The sequence below is a fragment of the Lepidochelys kempii genome, chromosome 5 (genome assembly GCF_965140265.1).
Source record: "Lepidochelys kempii isolate rLepKem1 chromosome 5, rLepKem1.hap2, whole genome shotgun sequence".
NCBI classification, from domain to species: Eukaryota; Metazoa; Chordata; order Testudines; family Cheloniidae; genus Lepidochelys; species Lepidochelys kempii.
Genome location: NC_133260.1, coordinates 16,573,461 through 16,595,904, shown reverse-complemented (window position 1 = coordinate 16,595,904; position 22,444 = coordinate 16,573,461). Strand labels below are relative to the sequence as shown.

The following is a 22,444-nucleotide window of genomic DNA, read 5'->3' as shown; positions in this document are numbered from 1 at the left end:
CTGGTAAAATAAGCTGTGCTGGATGGAATGTATATTCCTGTTTTTGTGTCTTTTTGTAACTTAAGGTTTTGCCTAGAGGGATTCTCTGTGTTTTGAATCTGATTACCCTGTAAGGTATTTACCATCCTGATTTTACAGAGGTGATTCTTTTACCTTTTCTTTAATTAAAATTCTTCTTTTAAGAACCTGATTGATTTTTCTTTGTTCTTAAGATCCAAGGGTTTGGGTCTGTGTTCACCTGTACAAATTGGTGAGGATTCTTATCAAGCCCTCCCCAGGAAAGGGGGTGTAGGGCTTGGGGGGATATTTTGGGGGAAGATGTCTCCAAGTGGTCTCTTTCCCTGTTCTTTGTTTAAACGCTCGGTGGTGGCAGCATACAGTTCAAGGACAAGGCAAAGTTTGTACCTTGGGGAAGTTTTTAACCTAAACTGATAAGAATAAGCTCAGGGGGTCTTTCATGCAGGTCCCCACATCTGTACCCTAGAGTTCAGAGTGGGGAAGGAACCTTGACATAGTGTGCTTTTCAGCCAAGGATCTCAAAAAGGCTTTAATAATGTAGGAAAATCACTTATCCCCATTCTTACAGAAAGAAAGAGAGGCATGAAGAAATAAGGATTTGCTGAAAGACAGACACTAAGTCAGCCAAGGCTAAACTGGGAATAACCCATTCTCCTGATATCTTGACCCATCCCCCAGACCACACTGTCTCACTTAACAAAAGCAAATACAATTGCCATTATCAAAAGTCTCCTGCATGGTCCTTACTGTTCACTCAATTTTTAATCTGAAGCTCTTCTGGAGGATTTTTTTCAGAATCTCTCTGGTGTCTTGGAGTGAGGCGTTCGAGTAAGTTTTAGTCGAGCCTGCACACATCCAAACCTGTTCTGGATTTTGGTGGATGTTTTGGGGTATACAAAGAATGCAGGGTCAGACCCTAAAGGGATGCCGGACACAAATCCTCTTAACAAAAATAGCTCAGCTCCTCTATGCAGAAATATATTGGATTCATCTAGTGTAAAATGCAAAGCACTTTCTCAGCTCTGGTTTGAAATTCAGTAATGTCAAGATGCCAGAAGGGTTTTGAGGCATTTTAACATTTCCCAGAACTAGTCATGTGGGCAGGGAAGGTGTTCACAAATGAAGCTCCCCCACCCTACCATTACTAAAAACTATCTGTGACTCAGTGTATGCTCTCATAGCCTTTCATAGGGCACTGTAACAGGATGGCCAGCTGTGATTTTCAAAAGTTAATTCCAGAATATTTCAGCAAATATTCTGTGTAACAATATTGGTTCTGGTGAAAAAAGTCAGAAAACCAGAAAAGCCTGATTTCCACTAAAACCAGGCCCACAGAGTGCCACGGGCCACTTCACTGGAAGTCCTGTATGTTGTCCAACATTTCTACTGCAAAGAAAGGCAGGGAGAGTGGGAGGAGGAGAACTTGTCGGAGTGGGAAGCCAAGGGGCCCACCTGTTTTGTGGGAACAGGTTGGAGTGAGGTCTGGCTGTGGGGATGGGTTGAAAAGGCAGGTGGTCCGAGAAGAAGCTTGAGGGTCAAGTGTGCAACCCTCTAGGAATAAAATTGAGAATAATTCACCCCTGATGTGCTGGTGCTGTGTTAAATAAAGTGACTCCTAATTAGAGCTGAGCAAAGGTCCGATGTAGTCATAGTAATTTACCTTGCCCTCCTACAGCACCTTTCATGAGAAGATCTCAAGTGTTTTAAAGACATTGAACCTCTCCAGACCCCATGTGAAGTAGATCAACATTATCATTTCTGTTCACAAATGTGCATCTGAGGCAGAGAGAATTAAGATTAAACATTTTAAAATTTGAAACTATGTTCATAGGTGCTGGAACTAGCGGTTCTAGGGGTGCTGCTACATCCCCTGGCTTGCAGTGGTTTCCATCATATACAGAGTTTACAGTTTGGTTCAATGGCTTTCAGCATCCCCACTATACAAATTGTTCCAGTACCCCTGACTATGTTAAGCTACTAAAGTTAGACATTTCAGTCTATGGTTGGGCCCTTAACTAAGTGACCTGCTTTTCAGAGGTGCTGAGCACACACAACTCCCAATAAACTCCCCCTTCACAGTAGCAATACCAGTATGTGTTTTGACATCAGCATCTCCTTTAGGGGAGTCACTTAATGCTGTATTTTTGGTAAGTAAGTAAAAGAGAAACTAATCTGTGATCTCTTTATTTGTAATAGTCACATGTAGACAGGCATTACGATAATGATCTGGGATCTCATACAAGGCTTACTGCATTTTTTAGACAGCATTTCAGTTCACCTCTACACAGTAATTCCTACCAAGGCATTGTAGCTGCAGCTTCTATTATGTAGGCGTAAGTTGAATTATTTCCCACAATCATTTTCAATCTGGGTAAGATGTGCAGTTTTTCAGTGCTTGGGCAAGAGAGGTATTGCTTACAGGCAAATTGAAATGCTGTTTGTAAATCCTGTAGGAGTTCTTAGATGATTATCAGAGCTACATGTAAAGACCAAGCTATCGCAAATTAACATATTCTAAAAGCTGAAAAATCAGTTCCTCCTTCACCTATCTGCCAAAACCTGAATTCAAGGTTCTGCATTTCCCCTGCAGGAGCTGAAGTCACTAATACATACAATGGTAATCATGAACAAGTTAGCATGTTAACCAAGTTACCCCACTCTCTTACCCAAATACAACAGGTTGTCATGTTCTAAGACTGTGCCTAGGAATGGAGAGCTTCTCTGCGGCACTGTAAGCTCACATGCTAGAAACCTGCAAGGAAACCCTAAGAACAGCCAAAATTAGACTGAAGTTTATGCTGCTGGTGGTTATTTGAGTTCCAATAAAGACAAACACAGTAAAGGAGAAAATCTGAGCTACGTATATTGTGTAGTTCCTCTCAAAGCAGGGGTAATTTCCATCTGCTTACAATGAAGTACTGCAGCATTTCCCTATGCTTCAAACAGGAAACAGCACACAGCAATTATAATTAACTGCACAGCAAACTAACATACTTCAATGGTTCCTACTTTATGCACTGTATGAAAACAGGACTGTAAAACCAGACACCAGGTTTCGGGGCTCTTGACCTCCTTTCTTTCAAGTGCTGAACTGCTTGTTGGATCACAGTCTCAATCTGGATACTTTCTCTTGCACATGCTGAAAACTTTAGTAAACATTTGATATTTCAAAAGTGTCAGTCCCATTTTCACACATCATGCTTAACGCTGCCCTCTCTCTAATATTTGCACACCAATCCCACTACTGACAATACAGAAATATCCATAGAAGGATCCAAGAGGAAGAAAAGTGCTTCACATTAGAAATGCTGATGACTTGAAGTCAGTCAATAGGAGTTTCATGCATGTCTCTGGGGGGCGGGACACTTTGGCCTGTGAAATCCAAGCTTTGGTTTCCATTGATGATCACGATGAAGGTATGAATGTTAATTCAAAAAGGGGAATTCTCCATCTCTTCTGTCCTCCCCTAATGTACATTCATCAACAGATTATTTCACTTTAACAAAGGGACTTGAGTTCCTTCTGATTTTGCTACATTTCAAGCCCTGAGCACAGCTCACCACAAAGGGGTTTATTTCTGAAAAGCTCACTTCTGTGAATGAAGTGATCTATCCGGTTCATTTCTTTCAGTCTATTACTGAATTACTCAAACTTTCCCACTTGGCAGGAAAGTCCCAAAATACTGACTGGAATCTTTATTGCCATTAAATTATATTACTGCAGTCACACTCACATGAGTTTTATCCCTAAAAATAACAGAGAATCATGACTGAAAGCTGTAGCTTTTATGTGGACTTGTTGGTCACTGTTAACAGTGAAGGGATCTGAAAAGGGTGTGGAGGGTACTGGTCACAAATTTTACACCAAGGTCTTCTTGACTTACATTCATACAACCTGAACCATTTCCCTCCCCGACCTGTTATTTTCCTGACTAATACTTTCAAAAAGATGTCATGTACTGTTTGTGAGGCAAACATTGGCATCTGTACTCTAGCTATTCAAAGATCTTTCTACATGATGAGAAAATTATAAGCCTGAAAATTCTTATGGAAAATGAGGTCTGAAGTGCCCCTGGAAACTGATAAACCCACAGAGGAGTCCAGTACTCCAGCTGCCATGAGACCAACTGTATAATCCAGCTATACTTTTACTTCTCAGTTTTTAACAGCAATTTTACCTTCAGAAACGCTAAAGACAAACTACTATACGGTTCTAAAAGTCAAAGTAATTTTTTACTCACAAACTTAGCAGATATACAACTAAATCATAATACTCTATGAAACCACTTCAGCAAGGACTTTGTACACAAGTACAGCATATTTAACCACACCCTAGTTAACCAAATGTTTCTTTAACTGGTTGGCTGAAAGTCCTGGTTAACCAAAACGTGGTCATGTCCCCTAACACAATGTGCATGATTCATTGCTCCCTCATTCAGCCAACCCCCCATTTAGTCAAACGGTTTTGATGTTGCAACCTGCACAGTTCATTTATATGTGTCCACTAACCTTTTAGGAGCTGCAAGACTAAGGAAGCTGCCAAATGCACTGTTTCTATTTGAGCATGTTCACACACTTCAGAAACTTAAACACTTAATTGGATCCTCTTAATATCATGCATTTGTCTTGGGTTCCGGAACTAAATGTTCTCCATACAAAGTCAAAAAAACACCTGGTAATATGCCTGGGATGTAACATTTGGATCTAGATCTGAACTGAGTGTCCAGATCTGGGCTTTTGGTTCAGGACTGCCTGTCTCCAGAAAATAACCATTCAATTAATTTCATTCGTATGAAATGATCAAGTGTGCTACACTCAAACTTCTAAGTTTCATATTGAAAGTAAATTAAGAAAGCCCAAAATCAATGTATACAAGAAGCTGTGTCAGCTATGGGTGCTAGACACACTCCAGGCTCAGCAGAGTCCAAAAATCAATGCCTAATGAACAGTGAAACTTGCATTTTTTACTTGAAAGTGCTTCCAGCACTAACACATCTGAACTGCTTCACTGCTGGAGCAGAAATGAAGTGCAGCAGCCGGAACCATAAAGTAGCATATGAAGATTTTTCTCTGCTTTTCCTAGGTTGTAGAGTATGGTGCAGGGGTTCTCCAGCCATTTCATTCCATTCACCATTTTATAAGAATGAAATCCTCTCATGGACCTGCTTTCCCTTCTATCATCCCATTCTGTTTATTGCTTGGCTCCCTGATCACCAGAAAGGAGTTCATCGACCAGGGTTTGAGAACTGTGTATACTTTGGGTCTAATTCTCCTAGTAATCTCCATTAACTTTTAGCGTTATACCGTCTATGGCACAGGAAATCAGTTCTTGTTCCAGCCAGCAGAGAAGAGCATAATGAAATGGCTAGCATGCATGGATACCAATATATTTGCAAAAGTAATGGATAAAATAATGTGTACAACATTATAATATCCTCACCGTTTAAATGTTTCTTCTTTAAAACTAATCAATCAAAATCTTTCTTCTTTGAGTTTAGAATGAATTAAAACTCAGTTATATTGATCTGAATTTCATAAATGAGCACAGGATTTTGTTTTCTATTAAAAACAATTATTTTACAAATTCTCATGAATTAAAAGTTAATTTTAAAGAAAAACTTTGTGATAGCATTTAAAGCAAGAGATTAATAACTGTTAGCTACAGTTCAGATAAAGTCATGAACCACAAACATCATTTTTCAGAGACTGAAGCCCATTACTTATTTAAAGATTTTAAGAGAATAAGAAACTTTGTGCCCAGTTCTGATCTCCCCTACACTGAAATAAATAGAGTGTAGCTAACACTAATGGAGTTACACCATAGTACAACAAGCATTAATTGGAGAAAGCCCTATCTATGGCAAACATCCCAGGGAGGAAAGTCTGCTTCCCACCTAGCAGTTCACCTCCAGTCTCTGATATCACACAATATTCAGCTGGAGCTATGCTGCTTTACACCAGATGGGGATCTGCCCCCCTAACTCTCTGGTGTCCTCACGTTCTGTCTTTCATAAAATCTCACTTCATTACTGAAAACTCTGATATGGAATCTCTAGCATACTACCCTGAAGTGACCAGTTCTGGGCAGAGGCAGAAACCACCTGCCTTTAGTTAACATTTTTCATTGTCTTACATAGCCTCTTGCGCTTGGTTTCGCTAATAAAACTACTTTTAAAAGTTTAGTTGGGAAAAAAAAACAGTTATGTGTACAAAATTACATTAGCAAGTTTGCTTCCTTGCTGTGAGACAAAAGTAGATCAATGGACTTAAATGTGCATTTCTATACCAAATCCCCCTTCAGTTCCTCTTTAAGGCACATCTGCTTTGTACTGACAGTCACTCATTGCTCTCTGATCTTTCTTTAATTTGCCCAATAAAAACGGACAGTTGATCATATTAGTGTTAACACTCTCAAGGCAGTAATAAGAAGTAATAATGCGTAACAATTAACGTTGTTTCTAGAGCATGTAGCATACTAAGTTCTTTACAGTAAAAGAAGTACAGATACTGACCCCAAGCCTACAGTTCCTACTCAGACAAATCTCCCCATCAGCTTCAGTGGGGAATTTTGCCTGAGTAAGAACTGCAGGATCAGTCCCTGAATATCTGAAAACATCTGCAGTTAAATCAGGTCAGTGAAGAGAGAAAGGGGTGAGGACTGTCACGGGAAGCGAGTAGAGGCACCAGCCAGAGGACAGTCTGGGAAAGTTATCAAACTAGAGGTTCTTCTATCAAATTACCCAAAAGATGAGGCTGAGTAGCAGCAGCACTGTCTTGGAGGTGATCACGCCACAGTCCATGTTTCCTGCTGGCTTTGCAATCGAGCTGCGTGCAGAAAGATCTGGTGGCTTCTGCTGCCTATTCAGCAGAGTCTGTGTGTGTCAGATTTCTGTAAGCTTGTCTCCCACACCTCTCAGCTTCTTGTCTGAGCCTGCTCAGCTATCACATGGTTTGCAACTCGCTGGACCAGTCACATGCTCCTCAGCGTACAGAGCAAAACAACATCTTACAGTAGTGTCCTATCAGGACCCTATTCCTCTTTATTACTGTATGTAGTCTGACAGTCTAAAACAGATTACCGTAAACTTGCTAAACTAGCTCTGCAACTACAACTAAGTAGCTTACCATATAGACACTAATAGCAGTGCCACCACAACATAATCCTCGCCAGCATTGCCACACTTGAAGGAGTAGATCAAGACTAAGTAAGGCTCATATCTAACAGAACTTTTAAGGCCATCCTGAAAGCCTCTCCCTCTGAGCCAAGTCTCTGCTTACATACAGCTAGCCATATGGATTCTTGTCCTTCACCCACTCTTGAGTCTGTGATCTTCCTGAGTGAGGCACTCTTAAAGGGGCCAGTCACCCTGTCACAGGTAATAACCCTTTAAATAGTTTGTGATCCCTGGAGTGATGCTCACTGCATTTTATGTTTTACAAGTTGCCAGAAACCAGTCAAAGTAGCAGTATCTATTAAGTAGGGCTTGCATGCTTGTGTGTAGCAGCCACAGTTCTTTGGGATCCAGATATATTTGGGAGCAATATTATTTCTGTTGTGTAAAGCGCAAAAGACACACCACCTCTTTTAGCCTTTTCCCTCTATGCATCCCTCCCTGTGTTTATTTCTCACACCTTTGTTAGGTTTTTTTCACTCTCTCTCAGTTCTTGCTTAATTTATCCTCCTTCATTTTCTCTTTCCATCTTTCCCCCCCACATTCTCTCTCGCCTCATTTTATAGCACTTCTTCCTTCTCCATCCATTCCTCTCCCCATTCCACTCCGATACCTCAATCAAAGTCTTGATAGAGTCAAAAACCCCTCTCCATACAGAACCACAGAAACACAGAGCTGGAAGAGACTTCAAGAAAGTCTTCAGCCCTCTGAACTGAGGCACGACCACATAAACCTCGACCATCCCTGACAGGTGTTTGTCCACCCGGTTCATAAAAACCTCCAGAAGCCTATTCCAGAATTTAACTACCTTTATCGTTAGAAATTTTTTCCTAACACCTAACCTAAATCTCCCTTGCTGCAGATTAAGCCCATTACTTCTTGTTCTACCTTCAGTGGGCATGGAGAACACTTGAGCACAATCCTCTTTATAAGAGCCCTTAAACATATTTGGAGGTTGTTATCAGATTCCCCACACTGTTATACCAATAAAATAAAAACCAGCAGGATCTTTTTAAAGGGGAAAAGGCAAGATACCACATTTATTGTGAATACAGAAAGAATCATAGTAAGCAGTTATCAGATTTCAGAGTAACAGCCGTGTTAGTCTGTCTTCGCAAAAAGAAATGGAGTACTTGTGGCACCTTAGAGACTAACCAATTTATTTGAGCATGAGCTTTCGTGAGCTACAACATCCGATGATGCATCCTATGAAGTGAGCTGTAGCTCATGAAAGCTCATGCTCAAATAAATTGGTTAGTCTCTAAGGTGCCACAAGTACTCCTTTTCTTTTTGAGTAAGCAGTTAGTTATAGCTATAACATTCCATTCAATTTCATATTTATTCACACATTCATTCATACACACACACACACACAGGTTCTGCAAGGTTGTTATCATAGTTACCAACCTTAGAGTTGCTCATGCCAAGCCACTGGCCAGGTGGCCTGGACATCCCAGAATGACAATGACTGCCTAGGAAGGAGTACTGCGGAAAGGGATCTAGGGGTCATAGTGGACCACAAGCTAAATATGAGTCAACAGCGTAATGCTGTTGCAAAAAAAGCAAACATCATTCTGGGATGTATTAGCAGGACTTTTGTAAGCAAGACACGAGAAGTAATTCTTCTGCTCTACTCTACACTGATTAGGCCTCCTCTGGAGTCTTGTGTCCAGTTCTGGGCACCACATTTCAGGAAAGATGTGGACAACTTGGAGAGAGTTCAGAGAAGCGTGACAAAAATGATTAAAGGTCTAGAAAACATGACCCAGGAGGGAAGATTGAAAAAACTGGGTTTGTTTAGTCTGGAAAAGAGAAGACTGAGAGGGGACATGATAACAGTTTTCAAGCAGGTAAAAGGTTGTTACAAGGAGGAAGAAGAAAAATCAGACCCAGGACTGACTCCTGCAAGACACCACTAGATACACCCACCCTCCCAGTTGGACAGTGAACCATTCATAACTACTCTTTGAGTATGGTCTTTCAACAAGTTGTGCGCCCACCTTATAGTAATTTTATTTAGCCCACATTTCCCTAGTTTGCTGATGAGAATGTCACGTGGGACTCTGTGAAAAGGCTTTCTGAAATCAAGATTTAGCACATCTACTGCCTCCATCCTATCCTCTAGGCCAGTAACCCTGCCAAAAAAGGAAATTAGGTTAGTTTTGCGTGATTTGTTCTTCACAAATCCTTGTTGGCTCTTCCTCATAATAACCTTATTATCCTCTAAGTGCTTGCAAACTGATTGTTTAATCATTTGTTCCAGTATATTTCCAGGTATTTGAAGTTGTATAACTGGTCTGTAATTCCCCTGTTCCTCTTTGTTCTTTTTTAAAGATAGGCACTATGCTTGCCCTATTCCAGTCCTCTGGGACCTCACCCCATCCTCCATGAGTTCTCGAAGATAATTGCGAACAGTTCTGAGATTGCTTCAGCTAGTTCCTTAAGTACCCTAGGATTAATTTTATCTAGGATCAGAGTGAAGAAATCTGAGCTGGAGCCACTGTCAAGCAAAGAAGCCCTCTTCTGCAGGCAGCGCCATCTAAGAAGCCCCCTTCCATGACAAAAGACTTGGATGTCCCCACCCAGGACTGTTCCAATTTAAGATTGCCTCCCCTTGTCATATCAGTTGACTTCAGCATTGCTTTGCTTGAGAGCATATATTTCACCATATCCAGCGCCTTCTGTTAGGACATTTTCACTGCACTACATTGTGGTGGATCCTCCATCAATAGCAATTTTTAAATCAAGACTGGATCTTTTTCTAAAAGATATGGTCTAGTTCAAACAGGAATTATTTAAATGGCCTGTGTTACTCAGGCGGTTAGAGTAGATGATCAGAAAGTGGTGTGGCTTTATAATCTGTTAATTATGAATCACTAATCATCACTGTAACTAGGTGAAATTACCTCATCATGCTGATTACCCAGTGTCCACCCAGTAACTTTTTGTGTATAGTTGCAGACATCTCCAAGGTGTCAGGAAGCTGGACTACAACGGTGTGAACTGCGATGGAGAATCAGTTACATCCAGTTGTGACAGATTTGGCACTGCTCTGTAATAAATGTATGAATACTGTATGTTAACCTGGCTACTGGGATGTTTACTGTATAAATATATTCGTTTAGTTCAATACGGGTTGTCAGAAAAAACAAGCAGGAATGGAAAGAATGGCTCAAGATTAGCCACTTCTCAGCAAACACATGAGACTTAAGAGACAATACCAAAACAGAAAAAGACCTGCGAGCACAGGAGATCACAAGAACTCGATCAGGTTTATAACACACACTCTCAAGAGAGGATACTAGTTACTGGACCGATCCAGGCTGAGACACAGGGACCTCCTGTGACATCTGAAGAAGTTAGGCCTGCCTAGGTTACCATCAGGAGATGCTCAGACTTTAGGTAAGACAGACATTGTGTGCAGACTGTTGGTTGTTTTTAAATCCTTTTCCTCTAAATGCTTTGGTCCTACTGTTAAAATTAACAGTGCCTGGGTTTAGGAAAGCCATCTGGTCACTCTGTTCATCACTGGTCACAGATTCAAGAAAGGAAGAATCACAGATGCTCAAACTCACATGGATCTGCTGGGTTAGGGTAAACATGGTTGATACACAGAGTACTGTAGCCCAGAGGCTGGTCTAACAGTGGGAGGATTGCAAAATTCCACCCCAAGATAGGTAAAGGCATGATGCCCGACACCTGTGGGGGTGCACTCAGAGAAACCAGAAAAGGGCAGAGATACAGCTAGCCCTGCAACCACGACACCAGTCATCATGACACTGGATGTAATACACACTCTGGATTGGGCACCTCTTCTCTATATGGCTTTTAAATTAACTTCTGAAGAAATGAAGCCTGGATATTTTACTTCGAATTGAATGTTGTCCATAACGAAATCTGACCATAACAATGTGACATGTGCCTCTGGGTACCTAGCACTCCTATCCCAGGCTCCCTTCAGGCACAGAGATCCCTCCAAGTTTACACTTGACTGCTTTCTCATGTTAGGCAAATCAGCTTTTCCAGAAGAATTAAAGAGACATGAATAACCCTAGAAATGAGGTCAGGAATAAGGCTGATTCCAGAAAAGAAACTCTTTGCTGCAGGTAGGGGTAAACCCAAGCAACCAAACTCAGACCTGGATACCAATATCTCCAAAGTTCATTGTTGTTCAGATTCTGGGTTTTGGCTCAGGCCAGTCGCTGTCTGGAAGCCATAGCAATTGAAGTGATTATTATTCATAATTTATATAGTCATGATTACTTTATTAATAAGAAAAAACATTGCAACAATTTCACTTTTCCTTGAAATGAAGCAGGTTGAAATATTGGAAAAGAAAGGAAATTCATACAGCTGTTTGGGAACCAGAATTTCTCTTTCATGGGAAATTCCATAATTTTTGCAAGGGGGAAGTGTACCAAAGGAAGTGTACCAAACTGGAAAAAAAATGTCAAATTTCAAAAATTCCTGTGACATTTTTTTGAAAAAAAAAAAATTCATTGTAGGTCCATTGAAATGTTTAAATTTTGATTTTTTGTTTCATTTGTGTTTTATTTTATATTTTTAAATTTTAATTTGCATTATCTTTATTTTATTTTATAAAATATGTAAATATAAAATAAAAGAGAAAATACATTTCTAAAAGACATTTAATCAAAATTGACATGTTCCTGTGGAACATTTCAGTTTCAATGAATCAATATTTTCCAAAGGAAAAACATTCCAGTTGAAAATTTTCCACCAGGTCAACACATGAATACAAGCCAAAATACAAGTTACAATAATATAATCACTGTAACCTAAAGGTAGTTTTACAAGGCAAAGATCATATTTAAATAGGGTTGCCAGGTGTCCTCTTCAAAAAGGGTCAAAAAGGGACCCTGGCAGCTCCAGTCAGCACAGCTGACTGGGCCATTAGAAGTCCGGTTGGTGCGGGGCTGGTAGGCTCCCTTCCCGGCTCCCAGGAAGCAGCCGGCAGCTCCCTCCGAGTCCTAGGCATAGAGGCAACCATGGGGACTCCACGCACTGCCCCCACCCCGAATGCCGGCTCTGCAGCTCCTATTGGCTGGCAATTGTGGACAATGGGAGCTGCAGGGGCAGTGCCTGCAGTGGGGGCAGCAGCAGTGCACAGAGACCCCTGGCCACCCATACAACTAGGAGTGGCAGAGACATGTCGCAGCTTCCCAGTAGCTGCCTCAGGTAAGCATCACCTGGAGCCTGCACCCCTCACTCCCTCCCGCATCTCTGCCCCAGCCCTAAGCCCCCTCCCACACTCCGAACCCCCCACCCCTGGCCCCACCCCAGAGCCTGCTTCCCAGGCCGGAGCCCTCACCCCCCACCCTGCACTCCAAACCTCTCGGCCCCAGCCCAGAGCCCCCTCCTGCACCCCAAACTCCTCATTCCCATAGCCCTCACCCCCACCCCCTGCCCCAGCCTGGAGCCCTCTCCCACACAACAAACCCTTTGGCCCCAGTCCCCAGCCTGGAGCCCCCTCCTGCAACCCAAATCCCTCATCCCAACCCCCACCCCAGAGCCCTCACCTCCTCCCACACCCCCACCTCCTGCCCCAGCCCAGAGCCCCCTCCCGCACCCTGAACCCCTCACTTCTGATCCCACCCTGGAGCCGGCACTCCCCAGCTGGAGCCCTCACCCCCTCCTGCCTCCCAACCCCCTGCCCCAGCCTGGTGAAAATGAGAAAGTGAATGAGGGTGGGGGAGAGCAAGCGACGGAGGGAGGGGAGATGGAGTGAGTGGGGGTAAAGGGCTTGGAGAAGGGGTGGGACAGGGGGCAGGGCAAGGGTGTTTGGTCTTGTGCAATTAGAAAGTTGGCAACCCTATATTTAATTCAGAGCAGGTGATATTCAAGTCATTCATCTAAAGGTCTATGGCTGAAATAGCAACCAGCCACAGCACCCCTGCACCGTTTACATGGAGTGCTAGGGCTACTGAATTGATTCTTAACATTAATCCCAAGGCCTACCTTCTTTCCAGCCCTCCCTTACATGATTCTTCCTTCCCCATGTCTGTTTCACATGTGATTACCCCTCTGCAGCCCACCATGAGACCCTCTCTACCAGGGCAAATTGAATCCCTGCTGGATGGATGGGGGCTCACTATTATGCAGGTGCTGAGGATTCTAAATTAGAAAGCTTTCTTTCTCATGTAAGTTTTGTGGGATTTTTTTTTTTTTTTTGCAGCTGCATTATATCTGGAGTGCATTGGGCAGCTCTTGTTGAGGCACAGTAAACATTTCCATTCTGAACACCCTTTTGCAGTTGCTTGTAACTTGGTTAGTCACCTTTCAGGCTGAAATTTTTCAGGTCTGCTCTCTGCCTTAAAGTGTGCTTCTGTTTTAAGTTTGAAGAGTTCAGCTGATTTGAGTAGGAAAAGGGGGGAGGGGAGATACACTTTTGCCATTATTTAAAAAAAAAAAAAAAGTTTCCAAGCTTTTATTTTAATAGCTCTAGTGAGTCAAGAGTTTTGGACACAAATTTGAAAATTGGGAGGGACATTAATACAACAGAGATTTATAATTCATTCTCAGGCTGAAACTTAACATACAAGCCACAGCCCAAATGTACTGGGCCAAATGTATTCCTGGTGTAATTTCGCTGAAGTAAATAATGCCCTATATCAGGGGTGGCCAACCTATGGCTCCGGAGCCACATGCGGCTCGTCAGAAGTTAATCTGCGGCTCCTTGTAAAGGCACCGACTCCAGGGCTGGAGCTACAGGCGCCAACTTTCCAATGTGTTGGGGGGATGCTCACGGCTCAGCCCCTGGCTCTGCCAGAGGCCCTGCCCCCACTCCACCCCTTCCCACCCCCCTCCCCTAAGCCTGCCGTGCCCTCACTCCTATCCCTCCCCCCCAGAGCCTCCTGGATGCCACGAAACAGGTGATTGGGAGGTCCGGGGAGGGAGGGGAAGGCACTGATCCGCGGGGCTGCCAGTGGGTGGGAGGTGCTGGGGGCCAGGGGAGCTTATGGGGGGCTGCTGACCTATTACTGTGGCTCTTTGGCAAAGTACATTGGTAAATTCTGACTCCTTCTCAGGCTCAGGTTGGCCACCCCATATCCTTTCTGTGGTGGAAACTTTGAAAAAACAACCTGTAATTTAGAACATAAGAATGGCCATACTGGGCCAGACCAATAGTCCATCTAGCCCAGTTTCCTGTCTTCTGACAGTAGTCAATGCCTGATGCTTCGGAGGGAAAGAAGAGAACAGGGCTACCAGCAAGACCCCCCCATTCCTTGTTGTCCAGTCCCAGCATCTGGCAGCAAAATGTTTAGGGACATGACCTGACTAATAGCAATTGATAGACCTATCGTCCAGGAACTTATTTAATTCTTTTTTGAACTCAGTTATACTTTTGGCCTTCACAACATCCTCTGGCAACCAGTTCTCCTTGTGGGTTCCAGGACTAGCTGCTCCAAGAAGCAGTCATTAATTGTGTCTAGACACTTTATCTCTACATCCCATCCTGAGGTGACATGTACCCAGTCCATGTGGGGATAGTTGAAGTCCCCCACTAATGTTGAGTTTTCTGTTTTAATAGCCTTTCTAATTTCCCTGAGCACTTCACAATCAACATCACCATCCTGGTCAGGTGGTCAGTAGCATATTCCTACTGCTATACTCTTATTATTCAAGCATGGAATTTCTATCCATAGAGATTCTATGGTACAGTTTGATTCATTTAAGATTTTTAGTATATTTGACTCTATGCTTTCTTTCACATATAGTGCCACTCCCGCAACAGCACAACCTACTCTGTCATTCCTATATATTTTGTACCCTGATATTACCATGTCCCATTGATTATTATCATTCCAACAAGTTTCTGTGATGCCGATTATATCAATATCCTCACTTAATACTAGGTATTGTAGTTCACCCATCTTCATATTTAGACTTCTATCATTTGTATAGAAGCACTTATACAATTTGTCACTTTTTAGTTGTCTGCTTTGATTTGATGTAATTGGATGGAATTCTTTTTCATTTGACTGTTTGTATTCAGTTCGTACCTGTATTTTGTCTACTTCTATCACCCCATCTTTACTAGGATATAGAAAATCCCCGTTAATAGATCTACCCCTAATGAATGTCTCTTTCCAAACCATGTGCTCCTCCACACCTGTCATATTTCCCCCCCTCCCCCCCAGTCCTTAGTTTAAAAAATCCTCTATGACCTTTTTAATTTTACATGTCAGCAATCTGGTTCCCTTTTGGTTAGGTGGAGCCCATACTTCCTGTATAGGCTCCTCCTTTTCCAAAAGGTTCCCCAGTTCCTAATAACCTAAATTCCTCCTCCCTACACCATCATCTCATCCATGCATTGGGACCCTGTAGTTCTGCCTGTCTTACGGACCCTGTGCATGCATTGGAACCATTTCAGAAAATGCTGCCATGGAAGTCCTGAACTTTAATCTCTTACCTAGCAGCCTAAATTTGGTCTCCAGGACCTCTCACCTACCTTTCCCTATGTCACTGGTACCTAAGTGTACCACAACCACTGTCTCCTCCCCAGCACTGCACATAAGTCTGTCTAGATGTTTCAAGAGATTTGCAACCTTCACACTTGGCAGGCAATTCACCATGTTGTTCTCCTGGTCATCACAAACCCAGCTATCTATATTTCTAATGATCAGATTCCCCATTACTATTACCTGTCTCTTTCTAATAACTGGGATTCCCTCCCCTGGAGAGATATCCTCAGTGTGAAAGGATACCATGATATCATCTGGAAGGAGGGTCCCAACTATAGGATTGTTTCCCTCTGCTCTAGTTTAATGTTCTCCTTCCCCAAGATTTTCATCCTCCCCGAAAGCACAGCGGCTGTCAGGCTGCGGGTGGGACTGCTCTACTGCATCCCAGAAAATCTCATCTATGTACCTCTCTGTCTCCCTTAGCTCTTCCAGTTCAGCCACTCTGGTCTCAAGAGCCTATACTGAGTCTCTGAGGACTATGACCTCTTTGCGCAGAATGCACACATATGCCACCTGCTCACATGGCAGGTAATCATATGTGCTGCATTCAGTGCAGTAAACTGAATAGCCCATCTCTGAGCTATTGGCGTGTTATAAATAAAGTCTAACTTGGATTAGCTGTACCTAGGATTGCTACTATTTGTTAAACCAAGAACCACACTCTTCATTGCACAAATGACGCATCTAGTGTGAGCTTTTCAGTTGTACATTACTGGAACTTTATCTAGGAAAGTGCTACATGGATTTGTATAGCTGTACAAAAGAAGAGTTAACTGAAAATATGTAAACAGGATTGTTCCACAGATTCATAGATTCTAAAGCCAGAAGGTACCATTGTGATCATCTAGTCTGACTTCTTATACACCACAGGCCATAGAACTTCCTCAAAATAATTCCTAGACCATATCTTTTAGAAAAAACATCTCATTTGGATATTAAAAATTGTCAGTGATGGAGAATCCACCACGACCCTTGGTAAACCATTCCAGTGGTGAATTACTCTCAGCATTTAAAAATTATGCCTTATTTCCAGTCTGAATTTGTCTAGCTTCAACTTCTAGCCATTGGATCATGTTATAGCTTTCTCTGCTAGATTGGAGAACCAAATATTTGTTCCCCACATAGGTAATTATAAACTGCAATAATTTCACCCCTTAAACTTCTCTTTGTTAAACTAAATAAATTGAGTTCCTTGAGTCTGTTACTATAAGGCATGTTTTCTGATCTTTTAATCATTCTTGGGGCTCTTCTCTGAACCCATTGCAATTTATCAACCTTGTTGCCAGCACCCAGTGCCGAGAGGTAAAACAACAGCAGGGGTTGGTTCGCTACCCGGTGTGCTTCACCCAATAATCACAACGGGGTGGAGAAGCAGAAAAGTTTATTTGAAGCTTCAAAAAGGTACAGGGAGATTAGAATCTCAAATCCTGCACACAGAGCAGGAAGTTACACAGACTTTTATACATCCTTTCTTCAGCATACTTATCCAATAGCAAGCTGCCTTAAGTATCCATATAGCCAGCCAATCCAGTTACCAGCTAGTTCTCTTGTTTTTTGTATCATTTGTTAAACTATACATATGTAACCCTTCTGCCAGGCCAAGTTGATAGCAGCAAGGGCCGGGTTCAGTACACAGGGGTTCCCTCTCATTAAAGCAAATGCAAAACTGGCTCGAGCCCCCACCCAGTGACCTGGGAAAATCTTACACACCCCCTGGGCGCCTCAAGGGGGCAATACTTCCCCTCTCGCAAGCACAGAGTCTTGGTGTAGTAGAGAATCTTTAATAACATGAGGCAAACAACATCAGCATTAAATTGGGGAAACACCACAACTAGTGTTCATTAACCAAACCATGAACACTGACCCACCCCAGAAAATTGGGCCACATCCTTTCCCTCAGGCTCTTGAGTCCCAGAACCCAAACGTCTCTTGAGTCCAGTAATCCACAAATCACCCAAAGTCCAAAAAAAGTCCAGCCCCGGAGTTCAGAAGTTCACCTGCAGAGTGTTACTCCCCAATCTGGCTAAAATGTGCCTGGGTGTGGGGGAAAGAGGTAAGGGGCACCTTACGTGTCCTGAAGCTGACTGCCCCACAGGGCTCTGCTCCGCTCCACCACGACCGGCTCCGCTCTGCACAGCTCACCGTCTCACGACCGGCTCCGCTCGCCGTCTCACGAACACACCGCTGTCTCACGACCGGCTCCGCTCAGCTCGCCGTCTCACGAACACACCGCTGTCTCACGACCGGCTCCGCTCAGCTCGCCGTCTCACGAACACACCGCTGTCTCACGACCGGCTCCGCTCAGCTCGCCGTCTCACGAACACACCGCTGTCTCACGACCGGCTCCACTGCACACTAGATCTTCCGGCTCCCCACTACTTGACACAGTGCTCAGTGATTTCAGCTCTCAGTGATTTCAGCTCATAGTAGTGGTAGCCTTAGTGCTGGTGCACTATAAGGCTGAAGTGAATTCAGCACAGTACCTGTAACAAAACTCTTAATAGACCCAAAATTAGCTCTGACATTCCACAGTGGAGAGAGACAGAGGTGCAATTGGTGCTTCAGGCCCTCACAAAGGGGCCTACACCACCAGGCACTAATACCTGTCTCAAGTCTCTCTCAATTCACAGAGTTTTGGAACCCATGTCCCTTGCCTAGTGAGTGCTACTCAGTTGATGGTGAGTCCTCCATCATAACAAAAAGGCCAAGTACAGTTCCAAGCACAGTTCCCATAATCAGGGTACTAACAATTTATTCTTCCCGCCCCAATAACAGAGACACTGGGGATCCCACAGCATCCAAAGTGACGATTTGGGCAGTTATGGCCTCATTCTAGGCGGGGTGGGTGTGCCTATGCAAATGAGATCAGCCCCTGAAGTTCTTTTCCACAACTTGCCACACCTCACCACCAGATGTCAGGGTGGAGCCCACCCTCTCTCTGCTTACACATAAAGCTGCTTTATTCAGCATTTTTCTTCCATATCTGCCCTGTTTGGCCTTGTTTAGTTTCAGGCAGTCTGACTCTGCAACATATTGTTGCAGATCTTCAGCATAACTGCTGTGAGTGCCTCCAGGCGTGGGGGGCCAAGGACACTTGGGCCTAGTACGCAGAGCTGCTGCGAGTGCCTCCAGGCAGGAGGGGGGGCCAAGGACACTTGGGCCTAGTGTGAGGGGGCTTCATCGACACTCGTGGTCTTCCATCCCCTCGAGTTACCTAGTGGCCATGCCCCAGTGTCCCCAACAACCTCCTTCTTGGATTGTGGGCACCAGAACTGGACATAGTATTCCAGCAGCAGTTGCATCAATACCAAAGACAGAGGTAAAATAACCTCTCTATGCCTACTCAAGATTTTTATGCATCCCAGGATCACATTAGTTCTTGTGGCATAGCATCACATTGGGAGCTTATGTTCAGGTGATTAGCTACTATAACCCCCAAATCTTTTTCAGAGTCACTGCTTCCCAGGATAGAGTTTCTTATCCTGTAAGTATGGCCTACCTTCTTTATTCCCAGATGAATACATTTATATTTTGATGTATTAAAATGCATATTGTTTGCTTGTGCGCAGTTTACCAAGCAATGCAAATTGCTCTGAATCAGTGACCTGTCTTCTGTGTTATTTACCACTCCTCTGATTTGTGTGTAATCTACAAATTTTATCAGTGATGATTTTAGGTTTTCTTCCAGGTTATTGACAAAAATGTTAAATAGCATAGAGCCAAGAGCCAATCCCTGCAGGGCTCCACTGGAAACTGACCATCTCCATGACGATTCCTGGTTTACATTTGCATTTAGAGACCTATTAGTTAGTCAGTTTTTAATCCATTTAAGATGTCATGTTAATTTTACATAATTCTAGGTTTTTTAGTCACAATGTCATGTGGTACCAAGTCAAACACTTTTAAAAAGTCTATTACAGCAACCGTATAACCTTTATTAACCAAATTTGTAAGCTCATAAAAATATCAAGTTAGTTTGACAGAATCTATTTTCCATAAACACATGTTGATTTGAATTAATTATACTACCCTTCTTTAGTTCTTTATAAATCAAATCTCATGCCTGTTGCTCCATTATCTTACCCAGGATCCATCTCAGGCTGACAGGCCTATAATTACCCATGTGATCCAGTTTACTTTTTTAAACACTGACACATTAGTTTTCTTCCAGTCTTCTGGAACCTCCCTAGTATTATTGAAAATTAACATTAATTGGTCCATCAAGATCTTCAGCCAGCTCTTTTAAAACTCTTGGACAAAACTTATCTGGATCTGAGGATTTAAAATGTCTAATTTTAGTAGCTACTGTTTAATATCCTCCAGAGATACTAGTGGAATGGAAAGAATGTTATCACAATATGATGAGACTGTACCATCTGTTTTTTCCCCAAATACGAACAGAAATATTTATTGAACACTTCTATCTTTCCTGCACTATTAATGACAATTCTATCATATCCATCTAGTAGCAGACCAATATTATTGTCTGGATTATTTTTGTTCCTAATATATTTTAATAACTCCTTCTTGTCCTTAATTCTGATAGCCACAAATTTCTCCTTGAGTCGCTTTCCTTGTCAGTTTTCAACATCTGATTTATATTCATTAATATCAACTTCCCCTTTCTTCTACTGGTTATATTTTATTTTTTACAACTGCTTTCACTTCCCCTCTAAAACAGGCTGGTTTTTTTAACCAGCATAGCCTTCTTTCTTGATAATGGCTTTTTTGGCACCTAGTAACCCAGTTTGGAAGGGAGCAGGGTAAATGACATTTTAGACTAAAGTTTACTTTTGTGAAATATTTGAAGATCAAATTCTAGACATGGACATAGCTATGTCATTGTTAAGGTACTGTGTTAACTGCACCTTGAATTCTCCAAAAGGTTTGTCTACGACACTGTCAGCCATGTTTCAGAGTAACAGCCATGTTAGTCTGTCTTTGCAAAAAGAAAAGGAGTACTTGTGGCACCTTAGAGACTAACCAATTTATTTGAGCATGAGCTTTCGTGAGCTACAGCTCACTTCATGTTATGTTCAAATCATACAAATGAGACCCACACAGTGCTCTCTCCCAGAGACTTTACTTTTGGGTTTTTTTTATCTTAACCTAAACTGAAAGTCATTCAGACTGAAAGTCTTTGTTCTTTATATATAAAATTTCAACGCTCTACAAAAAGGCAGAAAACATGGTTGTAAATGACAGCCCATGTACTTGCTGTCATATAGAAAACTGTGATCTTTACATTAGAGAGGTGCCAAGGAAGGAGCTAAAAGTAGACAGAGGCTAATTGATCTGACAGTAACAGCTATCATAATGAAGTATAAGGGGGGGGAATCTTAATATTAATAAAAGTCAAATTATATTATACTCTGCTAGCTCAGAGAAGGTTTCTTATATTTAAAATAAATAAATAAAAAATCTTGCCTTCAATTCCTAGTATTAATTGATGCTTTGGACTATTTTGTTTGTAAAATAAAATAAAAATACACTCCCTTTGCAAGCTTCTTGGTACTTTATGTCTGAATATCTGAGCTCAGGATCAAGCCAGGGATGCTCTGTGGAAGCTTCACGGTCAGGTTTTCTCAAAATTCAGGGCTAAAAAGGAAAACTGTTTGGTGACTCAGAAAACCTATGTGCTGTCCAGCAAATGGAACTGGAATAAATTGTTTCCCTGTTTAGGGAAAGGGAAGACATGACTCAGTAAGGGCTGCCTATTAGGAACTAAATAGTTCAGCAAAGGGGAAAAGCAATTTTTAAAAAGTACTTTTCCTCTATTCCCTGTGCCAAATCCTCAGCTATCATTCAGTGCATCCGATAAAGTGAGCTGTAGGTCACGAAAGCTTATGCTCAAATAAATTTGTTAGTCTCTAAGGTGCCACAAGTACTCCTTTTCTTTCAGTTTAAGTTTCCCGTCTGGTTTCACAGATTCATCAACTTATGTCCCAGTAGTAAAAATATAAGTGTTTTCTCAGCAATTTTTCTTTATTCTCATTTCTAAAATAGACAAATTATTGCAATAATGTATTTAGCTAATAACCCAAGGACTCTGCGTAGTGACAAGTATGAAGTCTTTATAAAACACTAAACTGTAACATCACAGCATTTGCATTCATCAGTGCATTCATGTATGTTTGCTTGCATTTCAAAGGGCATCACTTCACTAAAAATAGAATTTCGTTTCCTGTAGCATCTTTCACAACCAAATATCCAAAGTATTTGTACAGAGCCACCAGACACTATTAATACACTGTGCAGACAAACCCGACAGCAACCATAGTGATACTTTCTGCAACAGCTCACACACAACTTTGGCCATTCAACTCTGATTCGTTGTAAGAGGGAATTTTGGCCAAAGCACAAACCTTACTTGTTCCTAAAAGTGACATCTGTAATCTCCACAGAGATGGTGAGCAAGGAGGACCCAGGTTAATGTCTCATTGACGAGACATTTCTAATTTACAGCATCCCCACAGTACTGCACTGAAATAAAAGCATTGGATAGGAGCTCACGTCTTAATGTGAAACTTGAACATCACTAGCCCAGCGGCGAGATTACTACCAGCTAAACCATACTGTGTTACAATACCTTCCAAACACATTTGGCTCTAATGTATATTAGGACACATCATATTGTCTTTATGATTTAATACATATCATCTTGACATTGCTGGGATTATTCATTCCTCCCGCCTTTCCTTTTCATTCCCTTTTCTCTAGTTACCCTGTGCCCCTCCATGCTTGAGCGAGAGAGATGAGAATAGTAGCT

At 42.2% G+C, this 22,444-nt stretch overlaps 1 protein-coding gene across 1 annotated transcript in view; it reads right to left on the bottom strand.

Moving 5' to 3' along the window:
• The window catches only part of LOC140911138 (tetraspanin-36-like), a 37,472-nt gene extending 30,481 nt beyond the window's left edge, over window positions 1-6,991 (bottom strand). The window contains exon 1 of the mRNA XM_073343531.1: window positions 6,758-6,991. Within this exon, the coding sequence (XP_073199632.1) occupies window positions 6,758-6,817 (60 nt within the window). The 5' untranslated portion in view covers window positions 6,818-6,991. The remainder of the gene's footprint in view (window positions 1-6,757) is intronic.
• Window positions 6,992-22,444: the final 15,453 nt, after the last annotated feature.